This window comes from Struthio camelus, chromosome 18 (genome assembly GCF_040807025.1).
Source record: "Struthio camelus isolate bStrCam1 chromosome 18, bStrCam1.hap1, whole genome shotgun sequence".
Lineage (NCBI taxonomy): Eukaryota > Metazoa > Chordata > Aves > Struthioniformes > Struthionidae > Struthio > Struthio camelus.
The window spans coordinates 7,591,064-7,609,935 of NC_090959.1; the positions used below are offsets into that span (position 1 = coordinate 7,591,064).

At 53.3% G+C, this 18,872-nt stretch overlaps 1 protein-coding gene and 1 non-coding gene across 2 annotated transcripts; both read right to left on the reverse strand.

The window, feature by feature from the left end:
- Positions 1-576: 576 nt before the first annotated feature.
- Positions 577-8,604, reverse strand: LOC104141704 (BLCAP apoptosis inducing factor). The gene is made up of 2 exons (XR_011135371.1): positions 8,423-8,604; positions 577-2,178 (listed from the first exon to the last, which is right to left on the reverse strand). It is a non-coding gene; the product is annotated as a BLCAP apoptosis inducing factor (transcript).
- A 3,098-nt stretch (positions 8,605-11,702) lies between these two features.
- Positions 11,703-18,445, reverse strand: PIGT (phosphatidylinositol glycan anchor biosynthesis class T; the record flags this gene model as incomplete). Its single annotated transcript, XM_068912043.1, has 12 exons — positions 11,703-12,278; positions 12,724-12,807; positions 12,951-13,116; positions 13,645-13,845; positions 14,130-14,295; positions 14,609-14,706; positions 14,790-14,877; positions 15,272-15,358; positions 15,521-15,621; positions 16,370-16,497; positions 17,650-17,827; positions 18,226-18,445. Coding segments are annotated over 12 exons (1,770 nt in total), but the record flags the coding sequence as incomplete, so codon positions are not given.
- Between the last annotated feature and the right edge of the window lie 427 nt (positions 18,446-18,872).

Consider the following 18,872-nt stretch of genomic DNA (forward strand, 5'->3'; position numbering starts at 1 on the left):
ACAATAGCCTAGCTTCTGGCTGCATCATGCATTTCCCCCCCCCACTCCCCCACCCCAAACAGTCATAGCCTATAGCTGGGTAAGGGACTGACACAACTGCGTGACCCTGACCCCATGAATGACTGACTCCCGGTAGCTGAGTTACAGCCCAGTTCCTGCCTACAGCATGGCAACAGACCTGGAAGACAGAACATCATGGGATGGATTTACAGAGTGTACACGCCTGGCAGATGTCACTTTTACTTCTGGTGTTAGGGACTAGCAGGCTTTCAGGACCTGGCTCTGTGGTTTAAGTTCTTAAGCAGTAAGGAAAAGAGGAATCTGTCAGACAAGTGGTACAACTAGAAGCTACCTCCTGTTTGTTTTTAGGAGTCACTAGTAGGCTTCGCAGTCTGCCCAGGACTAGGTTAAACAGTTAATGAAAAGTCAGAACGGCAGCTACAGAACAAACAGGCTCTGCCTCTTGCTAGGGAGTCTCTGGGGTTACTGTGATGAGAACAGAACAATGCAGCGAACACATGATTGCTGGGTTAAGGCATCTGGGATAGGCAGCAAATGTATCACACTGGGCAGGAGTCCACAGACCAAAGTTTATAAAGCTTTATTAAACATTTTGAACAGCTGTGCAATGAACAAACAATACTCTGGAAGTTTCACAATCTCATAGCTTAAACTTTCTCAGGACAACAACAGCCATTGCTGCTGCTCTCCACTATGAGACTGAAGTGACGCGTGCAGTGAGGAACTCTGCACAGCAGCGGCCACGTAAGATCTAACCCCCACCACCCAGGCTTCCTGACATCCTTCTGCCAGGGGCAAAAGGAGACACCGGGCGCTTCTAGCCTCTTCCCTTCTCCCTTCTGTAGTACCAGAAACTTCTGTCACCCATGGCCTGCAAAGGCTGTCACTGACAATGGCTGAAGTCATTCACTACTTCGAGCCATGCTCCACCTCAGGCTCCTCTCTTGCCCTGCCCACACCTAGCCTTTTGAGCTAGCATGAATTTTATGGGGTGAGGTTTATAGAGTGGCTTTGAAAACCCTGCATCTTGCACCATAACCGTTCTTTATCCCAACAGTCAATACCTCAGTAAAGCCTAGAAATCTAGGAGGGGAAGAGGCAGTCTCCACTGCATGTGAGTCTTTGTAAAAGCAGCAGCATAACTGAGGTTTTCAGGCTACGATCTTGGAGCATAAGTAGTTCAGAATGCACTTGGGCAGTGCACGCATCTCTCTTTGGCAGGATGAGCAGGAGGAGATGACTCAACTGCCTCTGGCTCCAGCAGCTTTTGGACAAGTGCATCTGTTAGCGGATGAGCTTTCCCTTGATCAGGAAGGTGGGAAGGCTGGCTTCCCGCAAACAGAAAGATAGAGAGAATCTTGTATATTTGAGCAGAATCGGAGGGCTGAGAGCCCTAAGTTAGACCACCATGGCCTAACGCAGATCAGTGAGTGACACAGAACTCCACCACCATGCAACAGTTGGACAGAGGCAACAGCTTTCCTCCACCAGTTCTCAGTTAGGAGGGCTGGTGTCCATTCCCAATGATATGGGAAGGAAAAAAAAAGATTTCTTTTTCTAGAGAAAAAAAAAAAAAGCAGGTGGCAGTGCCAGAGTTCACACAGTAAACAAGTCGAATTTCACAGGCAGAGTGGGAGGGCTGGTCAGGAATTTACCATCCTAGTCCACACATATGTTACAGGAAAGAGGCTGTTTGTACTCCAGTCACATGCCTAACACCCCCTCCCTCCTCCCTAGCCCCCCCTTCTTTTAAAAGCAAAATCAGAGCTGTCAGCAGACTGGAAGATTATTGGTTTTTAGGTGCCCACTATGCTGGGATCATGAGCTGATTCCGGCAACTGGGATCCTGTGCAGTGATACAAGAAGCAGTTCCCCCAGCAGCTGTAGCAGATGAGGAATAAGGCTGCCAGGAAGACCAAGGCACAAATTGTGCAAGGCTTCCGTTCCAGGAGGAAACTGAGCAGGTAGAAGCCCATAAACATTGAGTGACTGAACCACAAGGCTGGGTTGAGGGGCTTGGGTATGAGGAGGACAGGTAGCAACCACTGAAGGCAGTACATTTTGTCAGGCTGGCAGGGGCCCTGTGGCAGCAGCGGTCAGATGCGCTCCCAGAGCGGTCTCCAGCAACTCCTCTGCTCGGCAGGCTTGCAGGCTGTTCTGTAGAGAAGAATAAAATGTCAGACTGTTGGAGAAATACAGCAAAAAGATTCACAGCAGTTCCTGAGCAGCTTCAGTTATTCCCAAGCATGGTGTGCTGATGCTTAAACTAATACTAAAGTTTCTGTCTCAGAGCTGGTGGAAGCCTTTTCTGCTTTCTGAAGTGCTTCAACTGGAGACATGGTTATCTATTGCTAACATGGAGGAGCATGAGCACCCCTTACATGCTTTTTCTCAGCTTTCTACTCAGGCTAAAAGTTGTCAGATCCTTTTCTTCAGCATAGTTCAGAACAGAAAGGGGAAGGGGGAAACAACAGGAAGGAAAGCAAGCTGCTGCAGCCTTTCCTAGACATGTATTTATCCCAGACTTTCAACCGAGTTGAATGACAATATAAATAAACAGAACTGATAGAGGTGGACTCATCAGCACTACAAAGGAAGAAAGGGAAGGCACAAAGGGTTCTTGGAAGCACTTAGGTTTGATATTTAGCCCCGCTTCTAGGAAGTCTTAAGCCTACGTGGCCCCATTATAAAGTCTTCCAGGTTGCCGTCGGAGAAACAGAATCCCACTGGGACAGCACAAAACGCAACCTACACTTAGCTAGCTAGGAAAGCACTGATAGTGTCCGTGCTACAAAACAAAGGGAAGGACAGCCCCTGCTTAAGGGAGCTATAATCCTTGCCAATCGGCTAAAGTCAGATAAGACAAAGTGTGTGAATAGATCAAAGAGGGGACTGTCTCAAAAATGGCAATTTTTGTAATTACTGTAAACACAGGATTTCCTCATATGAATTATTATAAAACTCTGGAAACAGTGGGCTTTAAGGGCTTTTCTCATTGAACAAAGCAGCTGACTACAGGCCCAGAAAATACATTTCTACCTTTAGCAACCATATCAACCACGTTAAGTGTGGGGGGGGGTTTCAAAGCGGCTCAAACACTTTGATCGAAGAATTTCAGAGGGTTTTAAAACACACACACAACCCCCCCCCCCCCCAAAAAAGCCCACTTACGCTTGCTTTTATAGAGCCAGAACCCTTGATAGGAAGCAAGAGAATGGATTTAACAGTCTGGGATAGCAGGTCAGGCTAGAAGATATCAATGTGGTGATACTTCCGACTTCCTCGAGCGTGTGCAGCAAGGAAACAGTGAGAATAGGGTACATCCAGCCTCCTAGCTTACTGCCCCAAAAAGGCAAAAATCACACGGTGCAACGCTGGGAAAGGGAATAGCTTGGGAAAAGCGTTCTTCCCTGTGGTCCCTGTAGCTTACTGTGATGACATGCAGCAACGCTGAATGAAGCAGCAGCCAGCCAAGACAGAGAAGGACATGTATGAGGGCAGACCCAAATAATCTTACCAAACGCCATGGCCTCACCCAGAGTAAGCGGGCCCTGGTAGGAACAGCTTTTTCCAGCAATCTTTTTATCCGAAAATACTCAGCTGAGTAGTATTCTGTCAGAAGGATGAAGGGTGGAGCTGAGACTGTTAGGATTAGAACTGGGGGGGTGGGAAGGTTAGTAGGATAAAGAAGTGAGAAGGTAAACAAACAGCACATTCCTTTGGCTCCTGCTGGCAAGGGAAGGGATTTCCTGGCTAAGGGAGGAGCAATAAGGGATTGCATGGAGAAGCCAAGAGAAAACCACATGTGGGTCTCTTCCAAAAAGCACTGAGGTCAGGCACGTGTCTTACAGCTTTGTAAGCTCCTAGGTACTGAGTCTGTTGTCAGAAGCAGGAAATGTGTGGCCGTCCAGCGTGTTCTTAGCAGCAGGATCTATTTTAATATTAATGAAAAGAATGGAGGCCAAGATCTCCATTAGGAAAAACAGCTTAACAGTATTTGGAGAAAGTATGCTGGCTCTCCTGCAAGAGAATATTCTCCAGCAGAGAGGACAGCTGGGGTTCAATTAGTAAAACTAAGCTGCAGTTAGGCAGCCAAAGAATAAAAAGGAAGTTGTTTTACGCTGCAATATGCCTAGAGTCAAGTCAAAGGAATAAAATTCACAAAGTTTTAAGCAGCTCAGCCATATCTTTAGGATGAAGTCTAGTCCCATGACAATTTCCCCATCTGTAAACTGGGAATAATGATTACTTATTTCATAGCAATAGATGTTGTCTGCTAGCCTTTGTAAATTACTCTTACATAACTTTTACTCCGGAACACTAGAAGTTAAGTATTAGGTAATTTTTTTCTCAAGGGGAAGTACTTGGAGAAGTGATTTAACAACAAAGATCAAGAGCTAGGTGATTAAATCTCTACTATCCAACCCTTTACTTCCTAGCCTGCTTAGGCAAAGATTAGTTCATTTTAAATACAACAAAACTGTCCTGAATAAGTGTTCTGCAGCCTTTTTTCTAACCCTCCTAACGTGTTCCTTCCTTGAAGTTTCATATAGTCTTTCCGTCCCAAATGCCAGTTGTTGTTTTTGCCTCAACCACTGTGCAGTACAAATCATTGCATAGATATCACTTAACACTTTTGCTAGATCCATGCCTGAGACTGTGTCAGCTTGACTTATGTTGCAGGACACACGGCAGTCTTTGGGTCACTAATTCTTGAAGCTATAGTTTTAAGTGCCTAGAGACAATTGCATTGGAGTTTGTCTCTTGGGTAAAGAAACAGATAGGTCTTCTCAAGTTGTTTTTCTACCTGTCAAAGGAGCGCAAGGCTGAAAGAAAGCTCTAGAATCCTTTAGGACTATGTCATAAGGCTCTCAGCTGTAAAAATGCCATGTTTCGCTACCGAGTCTGCAGCCTCCAAACTCTGCAACGGACTACAGTTTGAGTGTGATTGTAACTGATGGCATAGCTGCATTTAACATGACAGTTGGGGCTCCTCATCACAGCAAAGACTGAGAGATAACGCTGTAAACACTGAATTGATTCTAAGTATGTAAGCATTACCTAAACACTTCCTACAAATATAAACTGATCTCAGAACAGGTTATTCATTTGTAAATATTGATATTTCCCGGAAGGGCCAGTTGCTTGTAGCAATCAGTAAAACCACTCTCTAGAATAAAAAAACATTTAATGCTGCTTATATTAACTATGAAATTTCTCCTATGTCAATGCCTTTCAATGTGTAAACCTCTTAAACTTCTGACAAATGCAGATGTTTCAACAGTGTCTTGTGTTTGCAGTCAGTTTGCCCTTCTTATTTTCATATGCCCTCTAACTGTCCACCAGTTAGAAGTCACAAAACTATTGTCTACTGTATCTGAAAAGAGACATTAGATAACGTATCTAGTATTCAAAACTGTGGTGGCCCTATCTTCCTTAAGGGACTTTCCACTGTTAAGATATGTGGTCTTCCTAGTTTATCACTGGTGATTCCTTTATACAGCTGGCACCACGACTCGATTCTTTTTCCAAGCTGTCAATCCTAACACCACTTAGGTCTCCTACAGGGAAAACGGGGTTTCCTGCTATCAGTTCTTTACGAAATAGAAAAATACCGCTTTCCTTGGTGTCCAGGACTGGAAGGCTCTTCTTGAAGCCGTAATAATACTCAAGCCTGCCTAGATTCTCAAGCAATAGTCTGAAGGAGAAACTCGCAAGTAAGAAATTCCCACCTTGTTTTCTCTGTTCCCTCCTCCTGATCCAAGGAAGATATTACCACATCCCAGAATAATTACCTGTCACCCAACAGTACTCCTACTGGCTTTCTGTTTCACAATCCCATCCTGCTTTTTTCCTCAACCTGTTGCTCTTGTTCTCCTCCTGCCTATATGACTCAGCTCTCTTTAGCTAACCTGGTGTCCCGCTCTCCTCAGAGTGCTCTAGTCCTCTTGCTCAGTCATCTGACTTGGCAGCCACTCATGTTTACCAGATAGTTCCTATTCATCACACCAGCACTGCCTCCTCTCGCTCCTCCACAGCTATTAGAGCCACTTGAACTTACTTCAAACCCCTCAGCCGCAGAGAGCCTATGACGCTCCTGCTGTTCTCCCCGCAGTCAGCACTCTGCGGTTCCCTTCTGATCTCCAAAGACTGTGCTGGAGTCTCCTCCCTGTGACTTCCTGCAGACAGAGGAACACCTTGGGGAGGTTACCCGCACACCTCATTACTAAGCAAACACCAATCCTTTTCGACATCCTTATTAATCAGTTTACATCATGTTCTGTCTTTCCTTTGGTCATCATCTCTCCTCCCTTTCGAGTGCTTTCAAAACTAGCACGCCCTATTGGTATATGGGAAGGATCTTCAAATGCCAGTGCGTGTGTACTGGCACAGCTTTCCCACTCAGGAACAAGAGCAAAACTTTTTAATTTAAAACAGGTTAAAAGTGAGCAGCACAGCTCAGGTGTACAGCATTTTGTAACGGACTATTCAGATTTTAGAATATACCCATGTGAGGAGCCAGCAAGCTATTCCCTGGTATTTCACAAGCTAACTCAGCAACTAAAAGGCTGGCAGATGTTCATATGCCACATTTTATACATCAGTATGCCAATACCAAGCCTATATCGTTCTCAATTCTTTAACAGTCTGTTTATCCTGAGAGGAGAGAAGAGTCAGCTGACTTTCACTAAACACTCAAAGAGCTATTTAGAGTAAGTTTGTTCAGACTTTCTTAAGGTAGCTGTTAAGCAGGTACCTTCCGAAAGGAAGGCAGAACTTCCTCAATACATGCTACACAAACAGTGTCAGGCAGCTGAAAGGCTTGCACACAACACTGAATAATTGCCTGGAGTTTTTGGGGGTGTGGAGGGGGGAGCAGGGGTGATGCCAATCTCCCCCCTTTCCAGAAGCCTGAGTTTCTACTTGGGAATTAAGAGCCACACTTCTAGACAGAACTCTCCCAAGTTTCTCAGTGCACATATACTTAGAGTACACCTCAGGGTCTTTCACTGAGTCCCTTTCCTAGAAGGTTCACCTACAGTATGGTTTGCTTAAATTTTTTTTTAAATCAAAAGCCTTGTCACAGCCACATAACTAAGTTATGTGTGTGGGCAGTGCTTTATATCACCCTGGCTTGCCAGCACGTATTTAAAACCAACTCTGAAATACCACATAGCATCTAAAAAAGCTGCTAAAAATACACAATTTCAAAAGCACTACTTTAAAAAAAAAAACCTACCAAATGACAAGTTTAAGGAGTTCAACTAAGAAAAACAATAGATCAGCTTTCTGGCATTCAACCCTATTTCTTGAAAAACATAAGAATCATAACTGCTCAAACTTTTGAAGACATATGTGCAGTATCTGGGATTTAAGTTCTTCAGTTCCCCCCCCCCCCCCCAATCATCCTTGCCATTTTCTCTTCTGTCATTTTTTCAGGCTTATCTGCCACTATGACTCAGCTGGAAAAAATGAGTCTTCAACTTTTGGCAATGGTTTTATCCCATCCTTTCAGAAGTCCATACTCTGGAATACTTGACACAGATTCAGAAATGGTGCGATATAATTGCAAACTTCTTCCAAAAGAGCAGCAAACCCTTGACTAATTGAGGCTGAGGGTTATAAAGTGCTCTTTTTCTCAGGCTAGAGACAACCCAAAGCTATAAGTCTCATTTCATAACAATTTCTAATGGACACTTTCTGTTGAATCATTATTTTCACCATTTTCATAGCTGCTCTCTGAATCTTGTTTTTTGATCAGTGAATTGATTAGCCTCACCATCCTCCTTAGCCCCGTGACCAGGTCTTCCCTCTTTTTTCTTTTTTTTCCTGCTAAAGATCAGGAATTCCAGGCCTATTTTAAGTGTCCTGAAATACGTTTTGTTATTTTCAGTTTTTATTTTGGATCTCCTTATTACTTTTCTGCCTTCGGTATCATGCTTCAGGAAGAGCAAATACTACCTGACAAGAGGCCAGTTGTCTGCATTTCAACGAGAGGCAAAGAATGCAATTTTAGAAAACTGTTCTGGTGAGTTTATATGTGTGTGTGTGTACATATATGATGCGTATATATACACACAAACATGTGCGTGTCTACGAGAGAGTGAACACGCTTCCCAGTTAGCACCCCGCTGCAGTGCCGCTCCAGGGGGGCCGAGCCCGCAGGGGCGCCCCGGGGAGGCTGGCGGCCGGCCCCGCTCGGCGGCCGGCCGCAGGGGCGCCCAAGAGCTTCCGAGCGGCAGCCTCGCCGCGCGCCTGGCTGGGGGAAAGGGGCTGCACAGGGCAGGAGAAGCGGGTACCGCTGCCCTTCCGCTGCCAGGCTCCGGTGCCTCGCGGCTCGGCGGGGCCGCGGGCAGCCCCCGGCCCGGCTCCCCCCCCCCGCGGCCCGGCCCGTACTCACGCCGCGGAGCTGCCGCCTCACGCCGCCATCCCGGGGCCGCCTCCGCCGCGGGCCGCTCCCTTGGAGGGGGAGGGGGGGAGGCCGCGCTCAGACCGGGCCGCTCCGCCGCGCCCCACCGCCGAGGGCACCGCGCCCGCCACCCGCGGCGCCCGCCATGGCGCCGCCACCCGCCAGGACCCCGCGCGGCTGCCCCGCCTGCCGCCGGCTCGGCTCGGCTCGGCTCGGCTCCCCCCGGCCCGGCCCGGCCGCCCACCGGCTCCGCCGCAGGCCCGCGCTGAGGCGTCGGCGTCGGCGGGTGGCGCCGCTCGCGTCAGGCGCGCGGCGGGCAGCCCGCGCGGGCCGGGGTGGGGGGGGGCATTGCGCGTGCGCGGGGCGGCGGGGGGGGGCATTGCGCGTGCGCGGGGCGCGGGCAGGGCGCTTTGTCCGCCGCTGGCTGTTGTGGGCGCGCGGCCGCGGCGAGCGCGTTCTCGTCTGCGCGCCGCCGGCAGGTTGCGCCGCTCCTGGCGCGCAGCACGCTGGCTTTGGTGCGGGCTGCGTGGCGCTCGGCTTGTGCCCTGCTTGGTGGAGCGCGGCCTGCCTCTGTCGGGCCCCGCTGTGCCCTTCCTTTGCTTCCTTGCGGGGCTGGTAACGCAGCCGGGGCCGGTTTTCCAGGCTGCAGGAGCCTGGTGCGGCGGCGGAGCGCTTGGGGGGGCTGAGCCTGTGGCAGCCACCCCAGGCCTGTCCCCGCCGCACGGCAGGTTTGGGGGAGCCGCAGGCGGTTTACCGCCCGTGGGATGAGGGGCCGGAGGTGCCTGGCTCCCCCGCGGGCTTTCCCAGCCCTTTAAGAGCACGCGTGGCTCCCCGCCAGCCTCCTTCCCCAGGGCTTTTCTGCTCCGCTTGGCCTGCGTGTGGCACGAGCAACGAGACTTGGCCAGCTCCACCTGGCACGGCTCGTTTGAACGCGGCACAGAGCAGCGTCACTGCTCCGTGGTTATTCCAGTCCCTCAATGACCCGTTTGCGGGCTTTTTAGTTTCCTCTTTTACTGCAGGGCTTGGGAATTGCCCTTACAGCGCCGATAGGGGAAGCCGAGGCGCGGGCTGCGGGGCTCTGACCCGCGCTCGCCTCGCCCGAGGGCTCCTCGGTCCCGCCGAGGCGATGCACAGGCTCGACGCCCCGCTGTCCCGCGCTCCCCGCGCTGCCAAGAGCAGCGGCTTTGTCCGTCGCCTGGGTAGTTAGTGGGTAGGTGATGCTAACAGCAGGAAGCTCTGTGTTGCCAACCTTTTTACTTATTTAAAACCCTTTACCTCTTGTAACCTGCGGACCAGCAGAACACCCCTGCGGCAGTGCTGCCTGAGCCAGGCGCGTGCTGGGCTGCGGGGCGGAGGGGAGCTCGGCTCGCGCCGCGGCGCTCCCGAGCGCTTGCAGAGTGATGCGATGCCCTGTGTTTCTCGTGCCTTTTTGGCCTGAGGGCCGTGAGCCGGTTGCATGTGGGGCGCCGGACTCGGCTTTTGCTTGCAGCGGGTTGGGCTGTGGATAACGCCCGGAGCGTGCAGGCATCACCTGCCGCCTGGGGGACCGGGGCTGGCCTTGGTGCCTGGTAAACCCGAATTGCTCTGGGAGCGTTGCAGTCTGTGGGATGTCTTGGATCCAGCCTGAAGCAACCTGAGGTCCCCAAATCCTTTAGCAATTGGGAACGCGGACCCTCACGTCTGAGACTCGGGGCCTCCTCCTCCCACCCAGTGCTGCCACGGGAACTTTGTGCTTGCTTTGGTTTGGGTTTGACTTAGAAACGCCGTTTTGCACGTGACGACACGGTGAAGTTCAATGCAGGGAGCGGCTCCCTCTCCTGCCAGGCTGTTTGCGGCTGCAGCGGCAGCAGTGTGGCTGGAAATGGCACGAGCTCACCAGCTCCGCATCAAGCAGCAACCGGGCTTTGCCCACTGCCGGGATCGTCACCCATGCAGGCAGGGTTCCTCCATCCAGCAAAATGTCCTTTCTTTTCAGCAGCTCTGCAGGTTGCGTAGAGCAATCCAGTAGACTAGCTCCATAAGCAGTTGCAAAGAGAAAAACTTTTTTGGTAGGGAAAAGTAAGGTAATTTTAGTCCTGGTGCTAATAGTCCTGGTCCAGACTATTCTGTGCAGGGCTTGAGAAGATGGGATTGTTATGGTCTTTCTGTTCAAACTGAAGCCTTGGTGATAATTAGCCTTTAAAGGATATCTGGAGGTGCTTGGCTTCTTGATTCTCAGGAATATTTCTTTTTAAAGCTTTCCTCGTGTTTCATTTAGCTGCTTATAGTCAGCTGCCTGCTCCTATCACCAGAGCGGGTATCCAACACATAAAGGAAACCTCCCTGAGAACAGCAAAACTCTTAAGCCCAGCAGTACCATCAAAGTCCTCTTACTGTAGTGTGCAAATACCAGCAAGGTGCTACTTTATATTATATGAAAATAACTAAGAAGTGCGGTTGTTGCAGTGCTGCTGCGTTCGCAGCCCAGGTCTGGCGGAGGGCTCCGGCTGCACCCACCCAGCAGGGCCTGGCTGAGCCCAGGCAGCTCGGTGCTTGGTGTGCCGGCTGAGCCCGGGCGCCCCTCGCAGCTTTGGGGACGCCTCATGGAGCGGGGGAGCCAGCCGTACAGAAACGATACAGGTGAGGCGGTGCAACCGGTGCCCCTGGGGAAACGGAGGAGGCTCTTGTGCTGCAGCATCGGGGTGAGCAGGTGGAGCGGTCTCAATGCGCTGCAAATACAAGCTGGGAGCAAGCAGAGTTTTCTCAAGAAAAGAAGTCAGTCCTTGGTATGGGTTAGGCAACAGAGAGGTAGTTTGCAGACTGAGAAGACAATTAATTTGCAAACTAGATCAAGTGTGGTAAAGACTGGAAGAGGGGAGACCCTATCCCTGGAAGGTGCTGCTTGGCTAATAGGAAGCCACTGTGAAACGCGGCATTTGGGCAGGATAAGACAGTAGAGCAGATGAAACCCTTCTCTCTGCCCTGCAAGTGATATTCCTTCCCCCTTAACGCCTCTCTGCATTTCCTCCACAGCTGACTTAGGTAGTTTTCCATAGATTTAGTGGCTTATTGGGTCTTACAGGGCCAGCTGTGCCTGGTTGGTCTCAGAAACTGTAAGCTCTTATGCCTAGTGCCTGGTTAACAGACACGCCAAGGAGGCAAATATCTCCAGCACTAAAATGACAATTTGGCTCTGACCATCAGTCCTCAGCTGGTGTGTGGAAAGTGACTGCAATGACAGAAGCTAGGTCTGCACAGTCAAGAAAGTAAAACCAACAAGGAGCAGCACAGATGTACAAAACAGCTCAAGTTTATTTTCAACCTTATTCCCTTCACATAAATTACCCCTTTCCAGAACAGAAGACTTGCACCTTTCCTTATCCCATAGACATGCAGCTCAGTAATCAATGGGCTCGGAGCAGTATCCCCAGCAGCCTCCTATCTGGAAGTGATCTCTCAGCTTGCAGACACCCAAAAGAGAGATCAGGCAGCAAAATGCAGCAGCCTGCTTCCAGCAAAGATGAGAAGTAGCAGCGTTCTGCTCCCTTGGCCTCCCCTCCAAGCCCTCCGGCTCTTGCTGAGCATTGCGCTCAGTGGTGGCCGCCCTGGTTTCTCTCAGAGGGGCGGCACACCTCTGAATTTGCGGATGATGTTGGCCAGCCGCTTGGCCAGCCCTCCCCTGGTTGGCTCTTCCACGTGAAATGTCCTGGTCAGCAGGTTGTAGAAGGAGCCATAGCACACTGCCACCACGGTGCAGGTCAGGCAGATGACGTTATAGGGCATGCTGAAGTCTGGCGTTGGCAGGTTCACCAGCAGCGGCTCTGTGTAGAGGCGCACAAAATAGCTGGAGCCATCAGAGGAAGGAAATCTAGAGGCAGGAAAGGGAGTGTCAGCCTGCACAAGACCACTGCTTCGCACTAACCACCTTGGAGCTACGTGAACCTCTGGAGGTGCTTATACCCTCTTAGAGGTCGGGCTTTCTCCGAGAACTCTGAATCTCTCAGGAGATCCATGGGAGACGCTGCCAGTGCTGAGAAAAAAGAGCACGTGCAGGAGGAATGCAGTTCAGGCACACAGCTATCCCAGCCCAAGGGCGGAGGGTGTAGAGAGTTAAACTGGCAGCTCCCTCCTGGCAGCTCCCCTTGTGAGGGCCCCTGTGCTGCTCTTTCCTGGCACGCTGAGAACATCCTCCACTAACTCCCCAGTGACTCAAGTGTCTCTGTAGGCTGGCAAAGCCCAGATGAGATGGTAGCTGCAGCCAGCCCGTGTGCGCTGCAGGACAACCCCTCTCCCCAGGAGGAAGGCACACTCACAGCGTGGTGAAGAGAGGACTCTGCTCCATGTCCGCGTCCTTCATTGCAATGACACTGGGCACCAGGGCGCTCAGTACAGACGGGCTAAGGAGGCAAAGGATGTTACTAGTGTCAGTCCTGCCAGCAAAGGAACAATGGAAAATGTTCCCATCCCCAGAGTCCTGGGCAGCAAGTCTTGCACAAGGCCCAGGAGGAGAAGCCTGGTTTATGCTGAGGTGTGTCTTTACCTCACATAAAAGCCGTGATTAGGGTCAGGCGTGTACTCTGTCCACTTCAGTAAGGCCCGCTCAAACTGGATTGTGATCTTGGTGACAGAGTTGGCCGGAAGCTGGATCAGCATTTCCAATAGGTGAGGCCGTCTCCGGTCCTGGGCTGGCTGGTAGTGGATATAACCTAACCCCAAAGACACGTCTGACAGTGAGGGGACCTTGCCCAGTCTCAGATTGCCTAGAGATCTCCCACTGGGTGAATACTCTTGCTTCCACTGTCTTGGGAGGTGTTTTCTGGGCAAGTAAAGATGCACAGGTAGCAAAAAGTGTGAGTAAAAGTTAAATCTGGCTGGTCTTAATAGCCTATGACCCATGAGAGTCAAGTGTTCATGAGAAAAGGTACAAATGCAAAACCAGATTAAGTCGTAAGTGTTAAATCAAGGTTCCTTTACTAAATAAGTCAACTCACTTGGTTTAGAGCCTTGCTGGATTATGAAACGTTTTGTCCATTTGGCCCTTATAAAACAGACTCGCTTAAGCCTCAGCAGCTGAGAGTGCTGAACTGAAGGTTGTTTTCCTTAAACTAGCTCTACTCCCGTGTCCGGTTTCCCAGTCATCACTGGGGCCCAAGGGAGGGACTGAACCATCTCTGGAATGAGCTGCTTGTGCCAAGGGAATCGGATGGCATGCGTTGCTGGGAAGGTCCACTTACTTGGCTTGTTCTCCTTCCCCTTAGTGATGATGGTCAGAGTGTGCACGTAGAGCCGCAGATACCACGGCACAGTTTCCAGCAGGATCACAGGGAAAGCCCGGTACGGGTGAGTGTTGTAGATGAGAGTGCTGATTTCACCAGTCTGCAGCCCATATCCACTCACATAGCGCTGAGCGTGGAGTACGGGCACGGACAGTTCTACTGCAAAAGGAAAAAGCAAACAGGAGTCAGAAGCTGATGCCGGCCTATAGCTCTGCCAGGCATCGGTCTAGCACTAAAAGAGCAGCACTTCCCCTAGGCAGAGACCCTACCACCCCACCTGAGGTGGAAAAGTCAGAGCAGGCTGTTGCCTGTTGTTCCAGTCCTCCTCCACAGCGAGGACTCTCTATTTTCCCAAGGCCCAAGCAATCCAGCTATCCCCTGCACAGGCTGGTGCCTGGAGCCCTCAACAAAGGTGCAAGTGGAATAAAGTTCTGGTCACTCACAGCTGTCTTGGGGCCGTTTCCACTTCAGGTGCACATTAAGGCTGCGAGATGTATTGAAGAGTGAGGGACTCAGCAGGTCATAGACTGCATAGGTTCTCTTTTCTCCCTGAACAATTGCTTCATGCACAGCGGTTGGAGAAGGGGTCACTTCCAGCAACTCCTTTTCCTGGGAAAGCAAGTGGAGCATGAAAGGAAACGTCCCTCCTTGCAGTAAGAGCTGGGCAGCGCCCAGCCCTGGCTAGCCCTGAGCTTTCTCACCCAACAGCTTGCTCTGCCCTCTTGCTAGCATCAATGCACTAATCCTGACCACTTCTGACAGCCCTGCTCTGAGGAAGAAAGTAACTGCAGCCACATCCCTTCATTAGCCCAGGGAGGTCTCCCCGAGGGACCAGTCTGGGCAGAGGTGCGAGTGCTCCAGTGTCACACGGAAGCAGCTGAACAGGGAGAGCAGAGTGCCTTCTCTCATTCGCAAGGGTTACCTTGTCCTTAGCGGAGACGTCAACGTAGATCTTGCTCTGTGATGCCAGAGGACATGCCTCAGTGAGCGTGCGAGAGAACATCTTAAAGAGGGACCAGTCTGCAGGAGGCAAAGCCAGTGTCAGGCTGAATAAAGCAGGCCATGGGCACGCAGGGACCACAGCGCGCTGGCAATGAGCTTACCTTTCTTTCCTTGGCCACTGGAAAAGGTCTCAAAGACCACAGTGAGGGTCTGCCTGAGCTCCCAGGAAACAGCCAGACAGGAAGCATCCTGGAGAAGAGAAGAAGCTGCTCTGATCACACCTACCAGAAGGGCAAGGCGCCAGGAGGGAGCTAGAGCTACACCAGGATTGCACAAATCCCATCAGGGCCAGGTAAGACTAGAGAAGCAGGACAACACCTCTATTAGACAAACTGAACCCACTGCAGGGGAGCTGGGCAAAGCAGCGTGTCACCTTGCAGTGTCACAGCAACAAGGCTTCTGGTTTCTCCTGGGGTGTGTTACATCTGTCAATGACTCAGCACTGGGAAAAGCTTCCTAATATTCAGCCTCTATTCCGTTCCTAAAGCATCAGGAACGCCACAAGGTGCCTGACAACACCTCTCTTCCCAGGTCCTGGAGCAAGGGACAGGCACAGGAGGGAGCCACTGAGCCTCACGCTTACCCTGCAGATGGGGCGGATATGCACTGCCTGCGAGTGGTAGCTGCTGTGGAATAAGCGTTCAGCCTTGAGCAGCACAGCAAGACCAGCCTGCAGAAAGAAAAGGAAAAACTCCACGGTCTGTTCTCTGTCCCTGCTGAGAGAGAGAGCAAGACCCTACTGCAACCTCTTCGTAAGTGTTAGCGGCTTGCTGTCGGGAACCCAGCTCTGGGCCACAGAGTGGCCCAACAAGGCAATGGGACTTGCCCTTACCTTTGAGCCACATGGTAGCAGCTTCTTCCAAGGCGTAAGGTTTTCTGTACAGACGATCTCCCGGGGCAGGACGGCATATCGCAGGAGACGGTGATCTGTCCCTGGACAGGGAGGCGGAGGGTTAATGGGCTGGTACTGCTATGGGCAGGACAGCTGAAGCAACCCTGCCTCATCCTCCAGTGTACCCCAGAGCACACTACCCTCTGAATATACCTGAAGTGCCATGAGCTCAGTGAAGAAGAGATCCTCACTCTGGTCAGAGAGATTTGGAGAGAACAGGTAAGGGTATCTCCTAGCAGATTTTTTTTTTTTTTTGAGAGCCTTAAACCCTGCAGTAAAGGATTTTAAAAAAGCTTTTTGTAAAAAGCTTTTCAGAGAGTTGAGGGCCAGGGAGCATCTGCCACATACTGCTTCCGGGTTTTCTCTGTTCAAATCTAAGCCTCATTAGTAAAGAGAGGAAACACTTCCAAAAGGAGGTTTACATGAGAGTTCAGTCAGTGCCTGTCGTACATGTGCCCATGTGAAGATACCTAATACTGCAGCTGGCATTAAACGAGCCTCCTGACAGCAGCAGTAGCTGACAGAGAGGACAGAATGGGCACCCTCGCTCTCCTGCCCCTGCATGGGAGCCAGCTAGCACAGGAGCTCCAGTAGTATTTGTTCTGGGGATGAATTTTTCCTCTTCTAGGGATATCTCATCACAGTGAATTCAGGAAAAAAATCACAGACGACCAAGAGTCCTTGCCAGACCTGCACCCACGCTCTCTGCAGCGGCACGGAGCAGAGCTAAAGCTAGAGATGGGTCAGAGCGCAAAGCCAGCCTTTCAGGCAAGCACTGGTCTCTCTCACCATTGGTCAAGCCCAGGGGTTTGAAGGACGCTGTTGGAGTGACGGTGTTGGTGGAGTCGATGAAGTTCAGGGAAGCACAGAATATTCCTGAGAGGATGTTACTCAGTTCTTTCCAGGCTTTGTCAACACTGTGTAACAAAAGACACCATAGATTACTCAGCAGCCCTGACCCTCAGAATGACAGGTCTCAAGGCAGTAAGAATCAATAAACACTGCGGTGACCACACTGGGATTCAGGTGCTGCAAGGAGCTTACGGTTCCTCTAGGCTGAGCTTGTTGGTTACTCGCTTTCCAGCTCTCTTGATATTTTAGTCTAATGCATGAGATCTGGGGGACTGGGAGATGCCATCACCTCTCATGTGACAGGCAGGATCATGGGACGGGGCTGCAAGCCAGGGCAAGCACCTTCCCACGAAACGCCCTCGAGCGCGAGCCTCTGCACGCGCAGGCCTGCTGCCACCAAACGGCAGATGGCAACAACCAGCTGTACGCGGCACCCTAGGTCACTGAGCAGGTAAAAGGATGTGGCACAGGTCGTGCGCCAGCACGGCGCCAGGTGCGGCTTTCTCTGCTGTGACAGTCTTGGCTTCAAGCTTTGTCTTGCTGCACTTCGTGCCAGGGCAGTCACCGGACTAGCAGGGCTTCCTACAGCCTGGGCTCTGGAGGTGGATGCGCCAGTACGTACGGAGACAGGCTTGGGGAGCAGGGAGCGCGCGGGAGCTGATGTGACGCGCACGGGGATGGGGTCTGCGGAGGCAAAGCGATGGCAACGCTTGAGCGCGGCTCCTAACGCCGACCAAACTGGCAAACCCCAGAAGAGGCCGTGTGCAGGAAGGAGGGAGCTCTGCAAACACGGACAGAGCTGCTGCAGCTGCACCAGAGGAAACCTGCTCGGGGAGATGGTGACGGATATCGGAAGGGAGTCTAAGGAAGTGAGTCAGGGATGAGAGTTCAATTTATAACCCCATCGTATCACCGCAGCAAGAGGTTTGTCATCCCAGGGCCCATGAGGAAATTACTTTGTTTGTGTAGCGAAGGAGGCTTTCTCTCGCGTCCTGCCCCCTCCCGCTGAGGGCAGCGCGTCCCGCTTCTCCTTAGAGCTGCTGCCGCCGTTACGGGCTTTTACGTCGTGAAACCGTGTGCAAGCCAAGCGGGGCGCCAGCGGACAGCGCAGCTGCCCGAGAGCTCGGGCGCGGGCCGGATGCCAGCGGGCACCCGCGCCGCGCGCTCTCGCGGGCGCCGCAGCCGGCTCGCGGCGGGGCTCTCGGTCGGGTACCTACTCGGCGACGGTGTGCTGGAACCAGACCCAGAGCTCGGCGCCGGCGGGCGCCTGCAGCGGCGGCTGCCCCCAGGCCCGCGTCCGCCAGAAGCCCTGCGTGAGGGCGAGGTGCAGCTCCCGCACGCCCTGCGCCGACACCAGCTGCCCCAGCGCCTTGGGGAAGAGCCTGTAGTGAGAGACTGGGGCGGCGTCAGCCGGGGGCCGGCCGGCCGCCCCCTCTTTGCGTCATCGCGCCCCCCCCCCGGCGTGTCGTCATACACCCTGCTTGCATCACCGCGCACGAGCCCCGACGGGGTTATGGCATCGCAGCCCGTGTGCCCCCGCCCCGGCTGAAGCCATCACCCGCTCTGCCCCTACTGACGTCATCAGATGGCCCCGCCTTCCGCTCACGTCATCACGCCCAATCCAATAGCCTCACCAGCCGGGCCTGCCCTGTCACGTCATCGCTCCGAGCCCCGCCCCGCCCCGCCCCGCCCGCCTCGAGCCGGTACAGCTTTCAGCCCTCGCTCATGACGTCACTCGGCCCGCCCCCGACGTCACCCCAAGCCCGTCACGGCCGCCCCGGCCCCGCCCCTACCTGCGCCCCGCCGCGGCGCCGGGTCCCAGCGCGTGCGGAACTGGAAGGTGGCGGCGAGGCCGCCGGCGGGCAGCGGGCTCAGCAGCAGCTCCTCCCGCAGCGCGTCGCGGGCCGCCGGCGGCGGCGGCTGCTCCGCGCCCCCCCGGGCCGCCGCCGCCAGCGCCACCAGCAGCGCCGCCGCCAGCATCCCGCCGCCGCTGCTGCCGCCGCCGCTTCCGCTTCCGGCCCGCTCGCCCAATGGCGGCGCGGGGCGGGCGGCGCCTCCCGGGGCTGGGGGCCATCGCGGAGCCCGCCCCGGCCCCGGCGGTTCCCCCTCGGCTCCGGCGGCGGCTGGCGCGCAGCAGGAGCCGGTTTCCCGGTCCCCAGAGCCGCTGCCCCTTTCCTGCCCTGTTCCGCTCTCCGCCGGCCGGCCCCGGCCCTCGGCGAGCGGGGCCGCGCCGAGCTGCTGCCCGCTGGCCTTGCTCCGGCCTCCCTCCCCGCCGCGGCCCGGTCCCGCAGAAACGGGGCGCGGGGCAGCGTGGCGAGCGGCCCCGAGCGCCGCCGGGGAGGCGGCCGGGATGCAGGGAGCGAGCGGGGCAGGCCGCGAGCGGCTGCGGCCGCCGGCTGAGCTCGGGCAGGCTGAGCTCAGCCGCTTTGCGTGGGCGGTT